This window comes from Pelobates fuscus, chromosome 9 (assembly GCF_036172605.1).
Source record: "Pelobates fuscus isolate aPelFus1 chromosome 9, aPelFus1.pri, whole genome shotgun sequence".
Classification (NCBI taxonomy): domain Eukaryota; kingdom Metazoa; phylum Chordata; class Amphibia; order Anura; family Pelobatidae; genus Pelobates; species Pelobates fuscus.
In genome coordinates this window covers 10,672,051-10,689,880 of record NC_086325.1, presented here as the reverse complement: position 1 = coordinate 10,689,880, position 17,830 = coordinate 10,672,051, and the positions used below count along the sequence as shown (strand labels likewise).

The 17,830-nt window shown below is 41.9% G+C and overlaps 1 protein-coding gene across 1 annotated transcript in view; it reads left to right on the top strand.

Moving 5' to 3' along the window:
- Window positions 1–17,830, top strand: part of LOC134572290 (cytochrome P450 2C23-like) — a 36,119-nt gene extending 18,289 nt beyond the window's left edge. Inside the window, exons 4-9 of the mRNA XM_063431169.1 lie at window positions 4,939–5,099; window positions 8,749–8,925; window positions 11,125–11,269; window positions 11,735–11,922; window positions 13,055–13,196; window positions 17,406–17,830. Of these exons, the coding sequence (XP_063287239.1) occupies window positions 4,939–5,099; window positions 8,749–8,925; window positions 11,125–11,269; window positions 11,735–11,922; window positions 13,055–13,196; window positions 17,406–17,590 (998 nt within the window). The 3' untranslated portion in view covers window positions 17,591–17,830. The remainder of the gene's footprint in view (window positions 1–4,938; window positions 5,100–8,748; window positions 8,926–11,124; window positions 11,270–11,734; window positions 11,923–13,054; window positions 13,197–17,405) is intronic.

Genomic DNA, 17,830 nt, shown 5'->3' with positions numbered 1-17,830 from the left:
AATGATCAGGAAAAGAAAATTACGGTAAGAATGAAACGATTTTCCTTAACTATGGTTATGTATCTTTTAAACTTACATGTAGATATGGTATATTTGAATACAAATTAAAGGAACAACATTATGCAGAAAGTTATGTTTTCTTGTAAATGAAAAAAATTATTCTAGTATTGTTAAAAAAGAAAAAAAGAGTAGTTTTGTTGGAATGAGCATCTGAGACTTTATAACTATATCCGTAACAAAAATGTAGCATGCGCGGTCTAATAGTTGTCCATGTGACAGTTTGGCTCATCTGTAAATCACCCATACTAAACAGGAAGGCAATTTGGCCAAATTAAAATAATGTGGAAATGGGCCAATCAGTGTCTTGCAAAATGTATACATATTGTGAATATTTGCCTTGCCGTGGCAGGTGGGAATCCTCTCTAATGGCCATTGGAGTAACTAAATAAACCATTTGTTTAGATATACATAAAGATTTGAGAAGAGCGCATGTAACTTTTTTTCGTTGTTTTTTACTGTATGTATTGGGGCTGATGTGTACTATGGTCGTTGCTGCCGCCCAAGAGTAGTGGGAGTTTGAGCGCAGGACTTGTTTTTGTTTATTTGTATTGTGAATATTATGTATATATTTTACAGTACACTGATAGGCGTATTTGGTGCCACTTGGTTTACAGGTCAAGAGAGAAAAAGTCACCAATATATGGAAAAAGAGGAGGAACAGTAACACAATATATTTATATATATATTTATTAAATTATCTCTTTGTTTGATGCCACAGGGAGAATTTCAAAGCATGAATCAAACAAACATCCTTGTTCATAGTACAATCCATTTGTTCGTTATATGCTCGTATGCCTGCAGAGTTAAGGAATTCAGACAATCCTTTGATTTCCTGAAATTCGCAGGGATTGCAATTTGGTCAAAGAAAAGTCTACAAGTCTACAGTGCCCTAGAGATATTGTTGATTGAGTTGAGATTTTAAATCATCTTAATTTATGTTAATCATTTGTTTCGGTAGCAAAGTAACAATATATACAAACATAAACACTTGGTAAAAAAAATGATTAAAGTGTACATTTCTATATCTCACAGTTTAATGCAATATATTTAAAAGGGTAATTCGTCCGAAGAACACCTCGTCCACTGTGCCTAAAGGAGAATCAGCTAAACGCTACTGACGAGTTCCACTAAAGTCAAAACTACTGTCTGAATTTGTTGCATCTCTTGTGCAAAAGGAACAAGGCAGCATTTTTTACCTGGCGTGCTCTTCTTGGTGGAATCAATCCGATATACAAATAATATAGGTTCTCTTTGTGTAAGAGAGCTAAAACTTCCTTGAGACCTGAGTGAGAACTATAGCCATTTGAGCTATTGCACTCTATTTAAGTACTTATAATAGGTTCACACAGATTGAAATAAAAATCACATGTATAACATATCTCTGCTAATGTGTTCTAGATGTCAACTGAAGAACTACTATGTATCTAGTTATCAGAGTGACATTAATCTCTCTTACAATTCAGCATTAGACGCATGGGACTAAATGATTGAATAAATGTATCTTCCCATTTTTTTTTTTATTTTCAAATTCTGTATCTCCCTCCAGTACTTAGTCTGTTTTAAGGTACAGAGATGCTTCAGAGCATGTTATCTAAAAGGCAACTAGTAGTCATATTACATGTTCTATAAATGATGTATTTTAGAAATAAGCCTAACCCTCAATATCTGTGTATAAGAGCTTAGCTTGGTTGGAGTCCATAGTGCAGAGATGTTTGCTCACCCTTGCAGATAATCACAGCCCACGGTAACCAGGTAGGAAGCCACCTGGGCTGTGAATCTGTGCACGGCGGTTTGGCAGGAACAATAACCGGGTACATAGATACAGACAAGGGCAAATCCAGGAGAGTAGTCAGGCACGGTTCCAAAGGTCAGGGTAGGCAGCGAACAGATCATAACGAATAATCCAAAAGCAGGGGTAACAAACCAAGTCAGTCTGAAAATCAAGGAAAAATAGGCTACAGGAAACAATGAACTGTCACAGCCCTCAGGGAGAGGCAGTGTTATATACCTGGATAATGAGCAGCTAATTTGCAAGTTCCCATAGGTGGACTTAAAGTGACAGGTAGCAGCCACAGAAGAAGTCCAGCCCTCTAGTGCTGCAGGCAATGCAAGGTAAACAGGGCTAGAACCACACTAACAGAATAAGTTCTGCAGTGGCTCAAAGACAGGAAAGCAGGCTTAGGATACTGAAGGGCCCAGGATCAAATCCCCTGTAAGACACCTGTGGGGTGGCCACGCCTAGCCTTCTGGATGGCACGGGGAGAACCGCGTCACTGTGCTACATTCTATCATGCTAACTACCATTAATATTTAAAATCTGAGTATAGAAAATAAAGATAGCTCTAAACGTTGCTTGAAATGGGTTATGTACCATATATATACTCGAGCATAAGTTGAGTTTTTCAGCACATTTTTTGTGCTGAAAAAGCCCCACTCGACTTATACTCAAGTCAAGGTCTGTATTATGGCAACTTACATTGCCATAATACAGACCAGGACCGCCGGGCTCATTACAAGCCCAGCGGTCCTGTTGAGGGCTGGCAGCAAGCTGTTACATACCTTTGTAGCTGCTCCGGTCAGCTCCCTTCACCTCCGTGTAGCTCCACTGTCAGCTCCCAGTGTAAGTCTTGCGAGACCCGTGGCCATCAAAGCGTTGCCACAAGTTACCGTGGCAACGCTCCGCGCGGCACACAGACCGCGAGATTTACACTGGGAGCTGACAGGGGAGCTGCACGGAGCTGACCGGAGCTGCTACATAGGTAAGTAACAGCTTGCTGCCGGCTGTGTGTTTGTATGAGTGTGTGTATATAATACAGAGTGTGTGTTTGTATGAGTTTGTGTATATAATGCAGAGTGTGTGTTTGTATGAGTTTGTGTGTGTATATATAATGCAGAGTGTGTGTTTATATAATGCAGAGTGTGTGTTTGTATGAGTGTGTGTATATAATGCAGAGTGTGTGTTTGTATGAGTTTGTGTATATAATGCAGAGTGTGTGTGTATATAATGCAGAGTGTGTGTTTGTATGAGTGTGTGTGTGTATATATAATGCAGAGTGTGTGTATATAATGCAGAGTGTGTGTTTGTATGAGTGTGTGTGTATATATATAATGCAGTGTGTGTGTGTGTATAATGCAGAGTGTGTGTTTGTATGAGTTTGTGTGTATATAATGCAGAGTGTGTGTTTGTATGAGTTTGTGTGTGTATATATAATGCAGAGTGTGTGTTTATATAATGCAGAGTGTGTGTTTGTATGAGTGTGTGTATATAATGCAGAGTGTGTGTTTGTATGAGTTTGTGTATATAATGCAGTGTGTGTGTATATAATGCAGAGTGTGTGTTTGTATGAGTGTGTGTGTGTGTGTATATATAATGCAGAGTGTGTGTATATAATGCAGAGTGTGTGTTTGTATGAGTGTTTGTGTGTATATATTTAATGCAGTGTGTGTGTGTATATAATGCAGAGTGTGTGTTTGTATGAGTTTGTGTGTATATAATGCAGAGTGTGTGTTTGTATGAGTTTGTGTGTGTATATATAATGCAGAGTGTGTGTGTATATAATGCAGAGTGTGTGTTTGTATGAGTTTGTGTATATAATGCAGAGTGTGTGTTTGTATGAGTGTGTGTATATAATGCAGAGTGTGTGTTTGTATGAGTTTGTGTGTGTGTATATAATGCAGAGTGTGTGTATATAATGCAGAGTGTGTGTTTGTATGAGTGTGTGTGTATATATAATGCAGAGTGTGTGTGTATATAATGCAGAGTGTGTGTTTGTATGAGTGTGTATATATAATGCAGAGTGTGTGTTTGTATGAGTGTGTGTATATAATGCAGAGTGTGTGTTTGTATGAGTGTGTATATATAATGCAGAGTGTGTGTATATAATGCAGAGTGTGTGTTTGTATGAGTGTGTGTGTGTATATATAGAATGCAGAGTGTGTGTGTATATAATGCAGAGTGTGTGTTTGTATGAGTGTGTGTGTATATAATTGTAGAAATCACAGAATTTCATAGCCCCAAGTTTTACCCTCGACTTATCCACGAGGCATAGCATATTTCACAATTGTTGGTCACAAAACTGCACTCGACTTATACACGATATCGACTTATACACGAGATCGACTTATACACGAGTATATACGGTAGGTAAATTATTGGCATAACCCAATATATTGGTCACCTAAACAAGAACTAATGAAGACAAGACACCTCCCCAGACAGAGGAGCTGACTTCACAGGAATTACCACCAATTCATATTCATTCCTATAGCTAATAAAGGGTAATATAGATACATTTTATTATTGGCAATTGAAACTCATATAATAAAAATAAAAATAAAGTAAAGTGTAGTGAGTGCCACACTTGTTCTGTGAGTAAAAAAATGGAGGGGTAGACAATTTAGACTAGCAGTTAGAGAGACAAAGGATAGGAAACCAATTCCTATCAATGGGTCAGTGAGTAATAAATTGGCCTTTAGTCGGACAGGACAAGCAAAACCTATTTTAGAAGTTTGTACTGAAACTAAATTTATGTATTGCAACATTGTAACAATTTTTTGTTCAAAGGAGGAATACAAGTAGCTCGTTCGATATAGACATTAAAAGTACATGATGCTCCAAAACCTACAAAGTGGAGTTTAAAATAAGTGGCCTGTGTTATATGAGTTTCAATTGGCAGCAATAAAATGTATCTATATTACCCTTTATTAACCGTAAGAATGAATATGCATTGGTGGTAATTCCTATGGAGTCAGGTCTCGTCCTCTGTCTGGGGAGGTGTCTTGTCTTCATTAGTTCTTCTATTGGTAAAATCTGGGTAGAATAAAGTTGGTATGGGACAACGATAAAGAATGTTTCATTATTCCATCATTTTTTCTCAGAGAAACCAATCAACCCCACTAATGTATTGGTCTGCGCTTCATCTAATTTACTTGCTGCTCTTCTGATGGGAACAAGATATAACTACGATGACAAGAAATGGATGAAGAGTCTTGATGACATGAGTAAGGCCTTCAACATTATCTCATCTCCCTGTGGCCAGGTAAGGTGCGCATGTATAGATTGCTAGTTAGTGTTAAAATGTATAGATCAATAGATAAAAAAAAAATTAGATTTTGTTTCCTTCTAGTTTATTAATTTCCGGATTTTGTGTCATAAAAAATTTGGAAATGAAAGGATACCGAAAACCCTGTTTAGCCAATAGCTTTCTTATTTAAAATCGTTAAAAAAAAAAAAAAAAATGTATTCCAATATTAGGGTATTAAATCAAGGAGCTATCTTCCAAACATTTGTCTGCAATATCAAAATTAATAAAAAAAAGTTTTCTTTTCTTAATTTGGATCTTTTAACTGTTTAGTAGAAAGCTCCCTAATATGGTATCCTAACATGGGAAGCCCTCTTCTTAATATTGCTGTTTCAGTTGCCTAATAGTGGAATTCCTAATTTGTTATTGTTAAGAAATTGAATGGATTAAAACAATTTAGATCAATTAGTTTAGAAAAATTTAGTTTTCTTTCGTTCAGTAAGCATTCGTAAAATAGGACGCTTCAGAAATAACAAATTCATACAAATGTGGCCAAAATTTGATTCAGAGAGAAACAAATGCACGTCTAAGGGCCCATTTACTATGGTAAAATTTGCTTCAAACAATCCCTTGCAACATTCTTGCGTCATCTCACTCCCCCTATAACATCTACAATTATTATGTTATATGTTAATTTGTCATATAACACACACTCGGTAACTTGTTTTACAACTTTTGAAAAATCCACCCTATAACAACTGCTGTTACTCCATAAAACCCTCCTTATAACACCTACTATTAAAACATTTACCACTCCCTATAACCCCTCCAATTACTCCATATAACCCTTCCTATAACTCCTCCTATTACTCAATATAACCCTCCATATAACTCCTCCTATTACTCCATATAACCCCTCCAATTACTCCATATAACCCTTCCTATAACTCCTCCTATTACTCAATATAACCCTCCATATAACTCCTCCTATTACTCCATATAACTCCTCCTATTACTCCATATAATCCTCCCTATAACCCCTCCAATTACTCCATATAACCCTTCCTATAACTCCTCCTATTACTCAATATAACCCTCCATATAACTCCTCCTATTACTCCATATAACCCCTCCTATTACTCCATATAACCCTCCCTATAACCCCTCCTATTACTCAATATAACCCTCCATATAACTCCTCCTATTACTCCATATAACCCCTCCTATTACTCCATATAACCCTCCCTATAACCCCTCCTATTACTCAATATAACCCTCCATATAACTCCTCCTATTACTCCATATAACCCTCCCTATAACTCCTCCTATTGCTCCATATAACCTCTCTATAACCCCTCCTATTACTCCATATAACCCTCCCTATAACTCCTCTTGTTACTCCATATAACCCTCCCTATTACCCCTCCTATTACTCCATATAACCCTCCCTATAACTCCTCTTCTCTTGTTACTCCATATAACCCTCCCTATTACCCCTCCTATTACTCCATATAACCCTCCCTATAACTCCTCCTATTACTCCATATAACCCTCCCTATAACTCCTCCTATTACTCCATATAACCCTCCCTATAACCCCTCCTATTACTTCATATAACCCTCCCTATAACTCCTCCTATTACTCCATATAACCCTCCCTATTACCCCTCCTATTACTCCATATAACCCTCCCTATAACTCCTCCTATTACTCCATATAACCCTCCCTATAACTCCTCCTATTACTTCATATAACCCTCCCTATAACTCCTCCTGTCACTCCATATAACCCTCCCTATAGCTCCTCCTATTACTCCATATAAACCTCCTTATAACTCCTCCTATTACTCCATATAACCCTCCCTATAACTCCTCCTATTACTCCATATAACCCTCCATATCACTCTTCCTATTACTCCATATAACCCTCCCTATAACTCCTCCTATTACTCCATATAACCTCTCTATAACCCCTCCTATTACTCCATATAACCCTCCCTATAACTCCTCTTGTTACTCCATATAACCCTCCCTATTACCCCTCCTATTACTCCATATAACCCTCCCTATAACTCCTCCTATTACTCCATATAACCCTCCCTATAACTCCTCCTATTACTCCATATAACCCTCCCTATAACCCCTCCTATTACTTCATATAACCGTCCCTATAACTCCTCCTATTACTCCATATAACCCTCCCTATTACCCCTCCTATTACTCAATATAACCTCCCTATAACTCCCCCTATTACTCCATATAACCCTCCCTATAACTCCTCTTATTACTCCATATAACCCTCCATATAACTCCTCCTATTACTCCATATAACCCTCCCTATAACTCCTCCTATTGCTCCATATAACCTCTCTATAACCCCTCCTATTACTCCATATAACAATCCCTATAACTCCTCTTGTTACTCCATATAACCCTCCCTATTACCCCTCCTATTACTCCATATAACCATCCCTATAACTCCTCTTGTTACTCCATATAACCCTCCCTATGACCCCTCCTATTACTCCATATAACCCTCCCTATAACTCCTCTTATTACTCCATATAACCCTCCCTATAACTCCTCCTATTACTCCATATAACCCTCCCTATAACTCCTTCTATTACTTCATATAACCCTCCCTATAACTCCTCCTATTACTCCATATAACCCTCCCTATTACCCCTCCTATTACTCCATATAACCCTCCCTATAACTCCTCCTATTACTCCATATAACCCTCCCTATAACTCCTCCTATTACTTCATATAACCCTCCCTATAACTCCTCCTGTCACTCCATATAACCCTCCCTATAGCTCCTCCTATTACTCCATATAACCCTCCATATCACTCTTCCTATTACTCCATATAACCCTCCCTATAACTCCTCCTATTACTCCATATAACCCTCCCTATAACTCCTCCTATTACTCCATATAACCCTCCCTATTACCCCTCCTATTACTCCATATAACCCTCCCTATAACTCCTCCTATTACTCCATATAACCCTCCCTATAACTCCTCCTATTACTCCATATAACCCTCCATATCACTCTTCCTATTACACCATATAACCCTCCCTATAACTCCTCCTATTACTCCATATAACCCTCGCTATAACCCCTCCTATTACTCCATATAACCCTCCCTATAACTCCTCCTATTACTCCATATAACCCTCCCTATAACCCCTCCTATTACTTCATATTACCCTCCCTATAACTCCTCCTATTACTCCATATAAGACTCCTTATTACCCCTCCTATTACTCCATATAACCCTCCCTATAACTCCTCCTATTACTCCATATAACCCTCCCTATAACTCTTCCTATTACTTCATATAACCCTCCCTATAACTCCTCCTGTCACTCCATATAAACCTCCTTATAACTCCTCCTATTACTCCATATAACCCTCCATATCACTCTTCCTATTACACCATATAACCCGCTCTATAACTCATCCTATTACTCCATATAACTGCTCCCATTACTCCCTATAACACACTATTACTTCATATAACCCTCCCTATAACTCCTCCTATGACTCCATATAACCCCTCCTATTACTCCATATAACCCTACATATAACTCCTCCTATTACTCCATGTAACCCCCTATATAAACCCTTCTTTTAATCATGTTCCACTGCCCCATTCTACAGCTGTATGATATGTTTCCATCACTGATGAGGATCTTACCTGGAAACCATCAAAATATCTTCAAACTTTTACAAGATCTAAAGAATACCATCAAGGAGCAAGTAAGAAATCACATTGAGACCCTGGATCCTGCTAACCCTCGGGATTATATCGACTGTTACTTGATCAGAATGAAACAGGTACGATGGTAATCGGAGCAATAGAATAATAATGAATGTTTCCCAACACAGTAAATCTCAGCTACACTGAACTGAATCTTCCTAATTAATCTGAGCAGCTACTGTAAAACATTACCTATACAGATCGTAAAAATGGTACAGCAGATCTACGTAACTATAATATAGGACACATGACAACGAAGTGTAAAAAGAAATGATTTGTGGTAGTTCTGGACACATCATAACACCCACAAGACCAAGGGTTAAGTAGTTCATGGATGTCTATAGAATCCACTCAGCGTGTCAATTTCCCATAGTACATGTATAAAAATCTTGTATTTTTTATTTAATTTTGTATTTTCCAATATTTATTCTACCTATCTCAGCTCCTATCACTTGCATTACTGATATGCAGTTGAGGTGCTATGTCTCTCTCCAGCTCCACATCCCACGTGTGAGTAAAGGAAGAGAAAAAATTAATTAATCACAACTACAAAGCAGGTCACACTATTCAAACTGTTCATAATTGATCTTGTTACTAGCCATGGAGTTTTATTATGAACTTCCATTTGTCTGAATTTGGGCCAATCGGTTGATCGTTTAAATTCACAAACTGAAATGTAGCCGAATCATGAACCAAATGAGCCGAGTAATCAGCCAGCATGTGGTTAGAATTTGTGATTTTAAATTCCACCTGTTGTGCCAAACTAGAGAGATTATTAATGGAGAAAGATTGATTGATGGCTAGAGGATAGTAATTCAATAAATATATAAATATACATTTTTTTTTAACTGCTATTCCTGTTTTCCCACTATTAGGTGTTTTTACTTACTAGGTCTGTGAACCAAATAAGATGACCGAAAAGGGCTCAAGTGTAAGCTTGAAATTGTAGTAATATTTAAATTATGCATATATTTGCTGTACACTGATTGGTTCATCTTATTTGCTTCCTGAATCAGTGCTTATTATTGAAATTCTGCCAAACCAACATTATGTGCCCGTCAAAAGTGAAAACAATTAAGAAAAAATGGTTTTGCCAAAATTAATTTGTATAATTATTACAGATAAATACTACTACATTCAGGGGTGTATTTGCCGCGAGGCAAACAAGGCATTTGCCTTGGGCGGCATTTTTCAGGGGGCGGCAAAAAAAGCCGCCCCCAAATGCCCAGGGAAAATGCCTTGTTAGCCTTGCGGCTAACAAGGCATGCTGGGCGGCCGGCGGGCTGCTGGGAAGTGCGGGTAGGTGGGCGGCCGGCGAGGGAGCACTTCCTCTGAGCGGTCTGCTCAGCTCCCTCGCGCGCCGCAGAGTGAGGCTGGGAGCCGGAATATGACGTCATATTCCGGCTCCGCCTCCCAGCATCACTCTGCGGCGCGCGAGGGAGCTGAGCAGACCGCTCAGAGGAAGTGCTCCCTCGCCGGCCGCCCACCTACCCGCACTTCCCAGCAGCCACTGGACCACCAGGGAGACAGATATCCCCCCCCCAGCTTTCCCAAAGGTAAGGAGGCTGGGGGGGTTAAATAAAAAAAAAAAATGTATTAAATATGTGAGTGATTGAGTGTGTTTGTATGTCTGTTAGTGTGTGTGTGTATGTCTGTTAGTGTGTGTGTGTGTGTGTGTATGTCTGTAAGTGTATGTCTGTAAGTGTGTGTATGTCTGTTAGTGGGTCTGTGTGTGTGTCTGTTAGTTTGTGTGTGTGTTTGTGTGTGTGTATGTCTGTTAGTGTGTGTATGTCTGTTAGTGTGTGTATGTCTGTTAGTGTGTCTGTGTGTGTGTCTGTTAGTGTCTGTGTGTATGTCTGTATGTGTGTGGGTCTGTGTGTGTGTGTGTTAGTGTGTGTGTATGTCAGTGTGTGTGTCTGTAAGTGTGTGTCTGTTAGACTGTGTGTGTGTCTGTTAGACTGTGTGTGTGTCTGCTAGTGAGTGTGTTTCTGTTACCTAGTGTATGCGTATTTGTCAGTGAATGTGTGTGTGTGTATTTAGAAGGCGGGACGGGGGAAGGGTTCGGTGGGGGTGGCGCGGGTGGGGGGGGGGGGGGGTTGGGTGAGGGTGGCGTGGGTGGGAGGGGGGCGCCGGAGTTTTGTCCTGCCTAGGGCAGCACAAAACCAGGATACACCACTGACTACATTAGAGGACACTTAATGTCGGACATTTCAATAATTTACCTTGAGAAGATACTTGCTTTACATTAGATGAATATATCTGATTTGACCTAACAGGAAAATGAGAAAAATCCAGAAACGCCATTCGATACAGTGACTCTAGAATCAACAGTGTTTGACATGTTCCTTGGAGGTGCCGAAACTACAGCTCTTTCAATAAATTTTGGCTTTTTGATACTTATCAAGTTTCCAGAAATTCAAGGTATGCAGAACTATATTCAAAGAGTTTGTGGATGCCCTAGAATATTGCATTTTAGCTACTTGACTTACATGTTAAATAAAATGGGCTCCTTAAAATGGCTCCTGGTTGTTTCAAATATTTTTTTTGTGTGAGTACAGTTCATTAGATCAGTATGTTTTTGCTATGAAAATGTATCAGTCATTTTATTGTTAGGGTTCGGTGTTAGAGGTTAGAAGACTAACGAGCATAACCTGTGTCCAAAGTACACCAAATGAGCTTAAATAGCTCAGTCCTCTTAATTGCGCTCTCTGTTTATTCTCCCGTTAATTGCTCCTATAGCTAATCCCTCTAACCCCTCTACTATCTACTCCTATACTCACAAAGTATAACTCCTCCTCTAACTCCTCCATTCCCTATAACCCTTCCCCTAACCGTTCCTATACAACATGGACCTCTATAGGTTTTTATTCTTTGAATGATATACAGAATGTCTGCATGAAGAGATTGACCAAGTCATTGGCCGGGCTCGAGACCCAGTGGTGGAAGACAAGAACAATACACCATATCTGAATGCCTTCCTTCATGAGGCTTTGAGGTTCAGTGATGTCATACCAACGGGTGTTCCTCGACGCGCAACAAAAGATGTGAATTTCCGTGGCTTTCTCATTCCCAAGGTAATGGGAATGGTTTTATATATGGTATATAAAAGGTACTTCAATTCAAGTCAGGACATCAAACTAGGTAAATGATCTTTTGGAATAATGGGATTTCTGGATGAACACACAGTTGAAGCACAGGTCTGTAAGCATGAGCAAATAATATCTAATTGATATTATTTTCATTTAATATAAGAATATTTTGCATTAAAAATATGTTTGCAGCTTATTTTATATCAATATGGTTTTAAAGTGATAATTAACACAAAAACATAGAAAAGGAAAATAGGATGAATTTACTTGGGGAACGGGAAAAGGCTGATAGCATCTATATCTGGCCGTCCTTGGCAAGTAATGCTTGAAAAAGCAAAAACACTGAAAGGTTAGAAGGTAGACTCTTGGCACTATAGGTACTTCATTGACCTGAAGGAGGTTCAGAGCCCCGAGTGGTCCTTTAAACATATTACATGACACCCATCTGGAATAAAAGACATTTTTAAATCTTTTTTAAATCTAATTCTAATCTAAGAAAAATTGTTTTGGAATAGAGCATATATACTCTTTTTGAATGATCAATGTGAGGACCAAATATATATACACAATAATAAAGTTGAGAGTGATATCTTTACTCACCATCTAATTATAGAATAAAAAGCAAAAAAAGTTACCTACTCACTATCCCAAATCCCTATGCACATTTAAATAACTGGAGGTTTTTAGTATCACCCCAATGTATCTAAATGTTAAAATGAAAATTGAAGAAGGGACCTAGCTAGTCTATATTTAGAAGGCTAATATCAATATTATTAGTCCTACAGTAAAATTATTACCCCAACTCTAATTATCATGTAAAAGTAGGCCAAAGTAGAGATTGGGATCCAACCATATAGAAGTATATTTCTGGAATGTATATACAATCATGATACAGTTTGAATGTGTCTTGCTGCGTGTCTTGGGATCTTTGTGTATATACATTTTGGACTCTGTGAAAAACATACTGAATGCATTGCATGTAGTGGTATATACATCATAAAAAATACAAAAATGTTTGTTTAGTGACTATGACATGAAATTAAAGAATAGGATCAGTTTTTTAAATTAACTTTCGTCATTGACAGTGGTGTTAATATGTGAAATTCTCCATTTTCAGGGAATGGATATTTTACCGATGTTAACTACTGTGCTACATGATCCCTCTCACTTTGAAACGCCCAGTGTGTTTAACGTGAAACATTTCTTGGATGAAAATGGAAAGTTTAAGAAAAATAATGCTTTCTTGGCATTCGCTGCAGGTTTGTAGACTTTGTGATAGAACTGCCGCTTTGATATGTTTCTATAACTTCTATAGGTAACTATGCATTATATTTAAGAAAAGTTAGTAACAGTATCTCTCCAAGTTACCGTAGGAACATGTCCCAAAGGATGGGCAGACTCTGTGTCCCATAGCTCCCCTCTGTCTGTGGTACCCTGCAGTGGGAGGGACAGTCTCCATGTCCCATAGCTCATTCTGTCTGTGTCACCCTGCAGTGAGAGGGACAGACTCCGTGTCCCATAGCTCCTTCTGTCTGTGTCACCCTGCAGTGGGAGGAACAGACTCTGTGTCCCATAGCTCCTTCTGTCTGTGTCACCCTGCAGTGGGATGGACAGACTCCGTGTCCCATAGCTCCCCTCTGTCTGTGGTACCCTGCAGTGGGAGGGACAGTCTACATGTCCCATAGCTCATTCTGTCTGTGTCACCCTGCAGTGGGAGGGACAGACTCCGTGTCCCATAGCTCCTTCTGTCTGTGTCACCCTGCAGTGAGAGGGACAGACTTTGTGTCCCATAGCTCCTTCTGTCTGTGTCACCCTGCAGTGAGAGGGACAGACTCCGTGTCCCATAGCTCCTTCTGTCTGTGTCACCTTGCAGTGGGAGGGACAGACTGTGTCCCATAGCTCCTTCTGTCTGTGTCACCCTGCAGTGGGATGGACAGACTCCGTGTCCCATAGCTCCCTTCTGTCTGTGTCACCCTGCAGTGGGAGGGACAGTCTCCATGTCCCATAGCTCATTCTGTCTGTGTCACCCTGCAGTGAGAGGGACAGACTCCGTGTCCCATAGCTCCTTCTGTCTGTGTCACCCTGCAGTGGGAGGAACAGACTCTGTGTCCCATAGCTCCTTCTGTCTGTGTCACCCTGCAGTGGGATGGACAGACTCCGTGTCCCATAGCTCCCCTCTGTCTGTGGTACCCTGCAGTGGGAGGGACAGTCTACATGTCCCATAGCTCATTCTGTCTGTGTCACCCTGCAGTGGGAGGGACAGACTCCGTGTCCCATAGCTCCTTCTGTCTGTGTCACCCTGCAGTGAGAGGGACAGACTTTGTGTCCCATAGCTCCTTCTGTCTGTGTCACCCTGCAGTGAGAGGGACAGACTCCGTGTCCCATAGCTCCTTCTGTCTGTGTCACCTTGCAGTGGGAGGGACAGACTGTGTCCCATAGCTCCTTCTGTCTGTGTCACCCTGCAGTGGGAGGAACAGACTCTGTGTCCCATAGCTCCTTCTGTCTGTGTCACCCTGCAGTGGGAGGGACAGACTCCGTGTCCCATAGCTCCTTCTGTCTGTGTCACCCTGCAGTGGGAGGGACAGACTCCGTGTCCCATAGCTCCTTCTGTCTGTGTCACCCTGCAGTGGGAGGAACAGACTCTGTGTCCCATAGCTCCTTCTGTCTGTGTCACCCTGCAGTGGGAGGGACAGACTCCGTGTCCCATAGCTCCTTCTGTCTGTGTCACCCTGCAGTGGGAGGGACAGACTCCGTGTCCCATAGCTCCTTCTGTCTGTGTCACCCTGCAGTGGGAGGGACAGACTCCGCGTCCCATAGCTCCTTCTGTCTGTGTCACCCTGCAGTGGGAGGGGCAGACTCCGTGTCCCATAGCTCCTTCTATCTGTGTCACCCTGCAGTGGGAGGGACAGACTCTGCGTCCCATAGCTCCTCCTGTCTGTGTCACCCTGCAGTGGGAGGAACAGACTCTGTGTCCCATAGCTCCTTCTGTCTGTGTCACCCTGCAGTGGGAGGGACAGACTCCGTGTCCCATAGCTCCTTCTGTCTGTGTCACCCTGCAGTGGGAGGGACAGACTCCGTGTCCCATAGCTCCTTCTGTCTGTGTCACCCTGCAGTGGGAGGGACAGACTCCGCGTCCCATAGCTCCTTCTGTCTGTGTCACCCTGCAGTGGGAGGGGCAGACTCCGTGTCCCATAGCTCCTTCTATCTGTGTCACCCTGCAGTGGGAGGGACAGACTCCATGTCCCATAGCTCCTCCTGTCTGTGTCACCCTGCAGTGGGAGAGACAGACTCCGTGTCCCATATCCTTCTGTCTGTGTCACCCTGCAGTGGGAGGGACAGACTCCCTGTCCCATAGCTCCTTCTGTCTGTATCACCCTGCAGTGGGAGGGACAGACTCCATGTCCCATAGCTCCTTCTGTCTGTGTCACCCTGCAGTGGGATGGACAGTCTCCGTGTCCCATTGCTCCTTCTGTCTGTGTCACCCTGCAGTGGGAGGGACAGACTCCGTGTCCCATAACTCCTTCTGTCTGTGTCACCCTGCGGTGGGAGGGACAGACTCCGTGTCCCATAGCTCCTTCTGTCTGTCACCCTGCAGTGGGAGGGACAGACTCCGTGTCCCATAGCTCCTTCTGTCTGTGTCACCCTGCAGTGGGAAGAACAGACTCTGTGTCCCATAGCTCCTTCTGTCTGTGTCACCCTGCAGTGGGAGGGACAGACTCCGTGTCCCATAGCTCCTTCTGTCTGTGTCACCCTGCAGTGGGAGGGACAGACTCTGCGTCCCATAGCTCCTTCTGTCTGTGTCACCTTGCAGTGGGAGGGGCAGACTCCGTGTCCCATAGCTCCTTCTGTCTGTATCATTCTGCAGTGGGAGGGGCAGACTCCGTGTCCCATAGCTCCTTCTGTCTGTGTCACCCTGAAGTGGGAGGAACAGACTCTGTGTCCCATAGCTCCTTCTGTCTGTGTCACCCTGCAGTGGGAGGGACAGACTCCGTGTCCCATAGCTCCTTCTGTCTGTGTCACCCTGCAGTGGGAGGGACAGACTCTGCGTCCCATAGCTCCTTCTGTCTGTGTCACCCTGCAGTGGGAGGGGCAGACTCCGTGTCCCATAGCTCCTTCTGTCTGTATCATTCTGCAGTGGGAGGGGCAGACTCCGTGTCCCATAGCTCCTTCTGTCTGTGTCACCCTGCAGTGGGAGGGACAGACTCCGTGTCCCATAGCTCCTTCTGTCTGTGTCACCCTGCAGTGGGAGGGACAGACTCCATGTCCCATAGCTCCTTCTATCTGTGTCACCCTGCAGTGGGAGGGACAGACTCTGTGTCCTATAGCTCCTTCCGTCCGTGTCACCCTGCAGTGGGAGGGACAGACTCTGTGTCCCATAGCTCCTTCTGTCTGTGTCACCCTGCAGTGGGAGGGACAGACTCCGTGTCCCATAGCTCCTTCTGTCTGTGCCACCCTGCAGTATAGTGTGTCACTCCCTTTTGTTAGTTACTCCCCTACCCCTCTTGCAGTCCATATTCCATTCCTGGCCTCTTTTTCTGTCCTGTAATTCAGGGGAGAACTGGACTTCTGTGAAAGCTGCCCAGCTGTGCACTGCTTGTAGGGTGATAGCAAGTACATCATTATCTGTGAATGGTCAGCAGCCAGGATTGTGATTGTGCCCTTGGGTTGGTCTTTGGTTGGCTTTACGGCTGCTCCCAACCAAAGGTTACTCAAAATAGCTGTCCAAATAGTGCAAAGTAGTTGGAGTAAGAAGGAAATATAACAAACAAACAAAAACAACAATAAATAAATGTAAAATATGTCAGTTTTCCTTTAAGCCCAACATGCTTCTTCATGCGTGCTTGTAATTGAGTGCAGCGCTACAGTAACTAACTGACCTATTGCAGCCCTTGTATTTTCATCACACCAATGTATAAAAGGTATAGGACCAGGGTCCTCAAACTCCGGCCCCCCAGATGTTGCTCAACTACAACTCCCATGATTCTTTGAATTGCATAGATAGCCAGAGAATCATGGGAGTTGTAGTTCAGCAACATCTGGGGGGCCGGAGTTTGAGGACCCCTGGTATAGGAGATGACCGATCTCCAGATGTTGTCGTCAAGAAACCCATTTACTGTGGTAATTCACAAACGGAGGATACCGCACTCACACTTAGGAATCCAGGTGCTTATCAGGGCCAGAGTTGGCAAAAGACAGGTTAGTAGATAAAATAAATTGGGTCCGGGCACTCAGAATTGCTGCAGGAAGGCAGATTTAATGAACAAAAAGTGCAATGTGTCTACCTCCACAGAGGCCTTTATTAATATGCAGACCGAATCATTGCACTTTTTGTTCATTAAATCTGCCTTCCTGCAGCAATTCTGAGTGCCTGGACCCAATTTATTTTATCTAGAAACCCATTCACGTCCAAACTATTGGAAAGCATTGAGTATGGTGGTCTTCTCTCCTTAACTAAGCTGTCGTTACAGGTAAGAGAAACTGTATTGGGGAGAGCTTGGTACGGATGGAAATCTACATCTTCTTTGCGATCATCCTGCAAAAATTCACCCTCAAGGCAACTGTGGACCCCAAGGATCTGGATATTAAGCCAGTCGAATGTGGGTTTGAATCTTTACCCCCCGTTCATGAAATAATTTTTATACCTCGAGAGTAAAGGAGGAAGGATCACGAACGATGCAATGTCACTTCTTTTCCTCCTTCTCATTGAACCAATGTTTCCTCTGATTATAAAACCCATGTGACATTATAATTAGCACTAATTTGTATTTATCTTAATGAGGACTTGTCACTTTCCAGGATTTGTAATTCTATGTTTGCTTATCAATGTATCTACCAAATGTGCATTTCTGAGATATGAGAAAAAAAATTAAATATAGAAATCCGAACCTCTCTA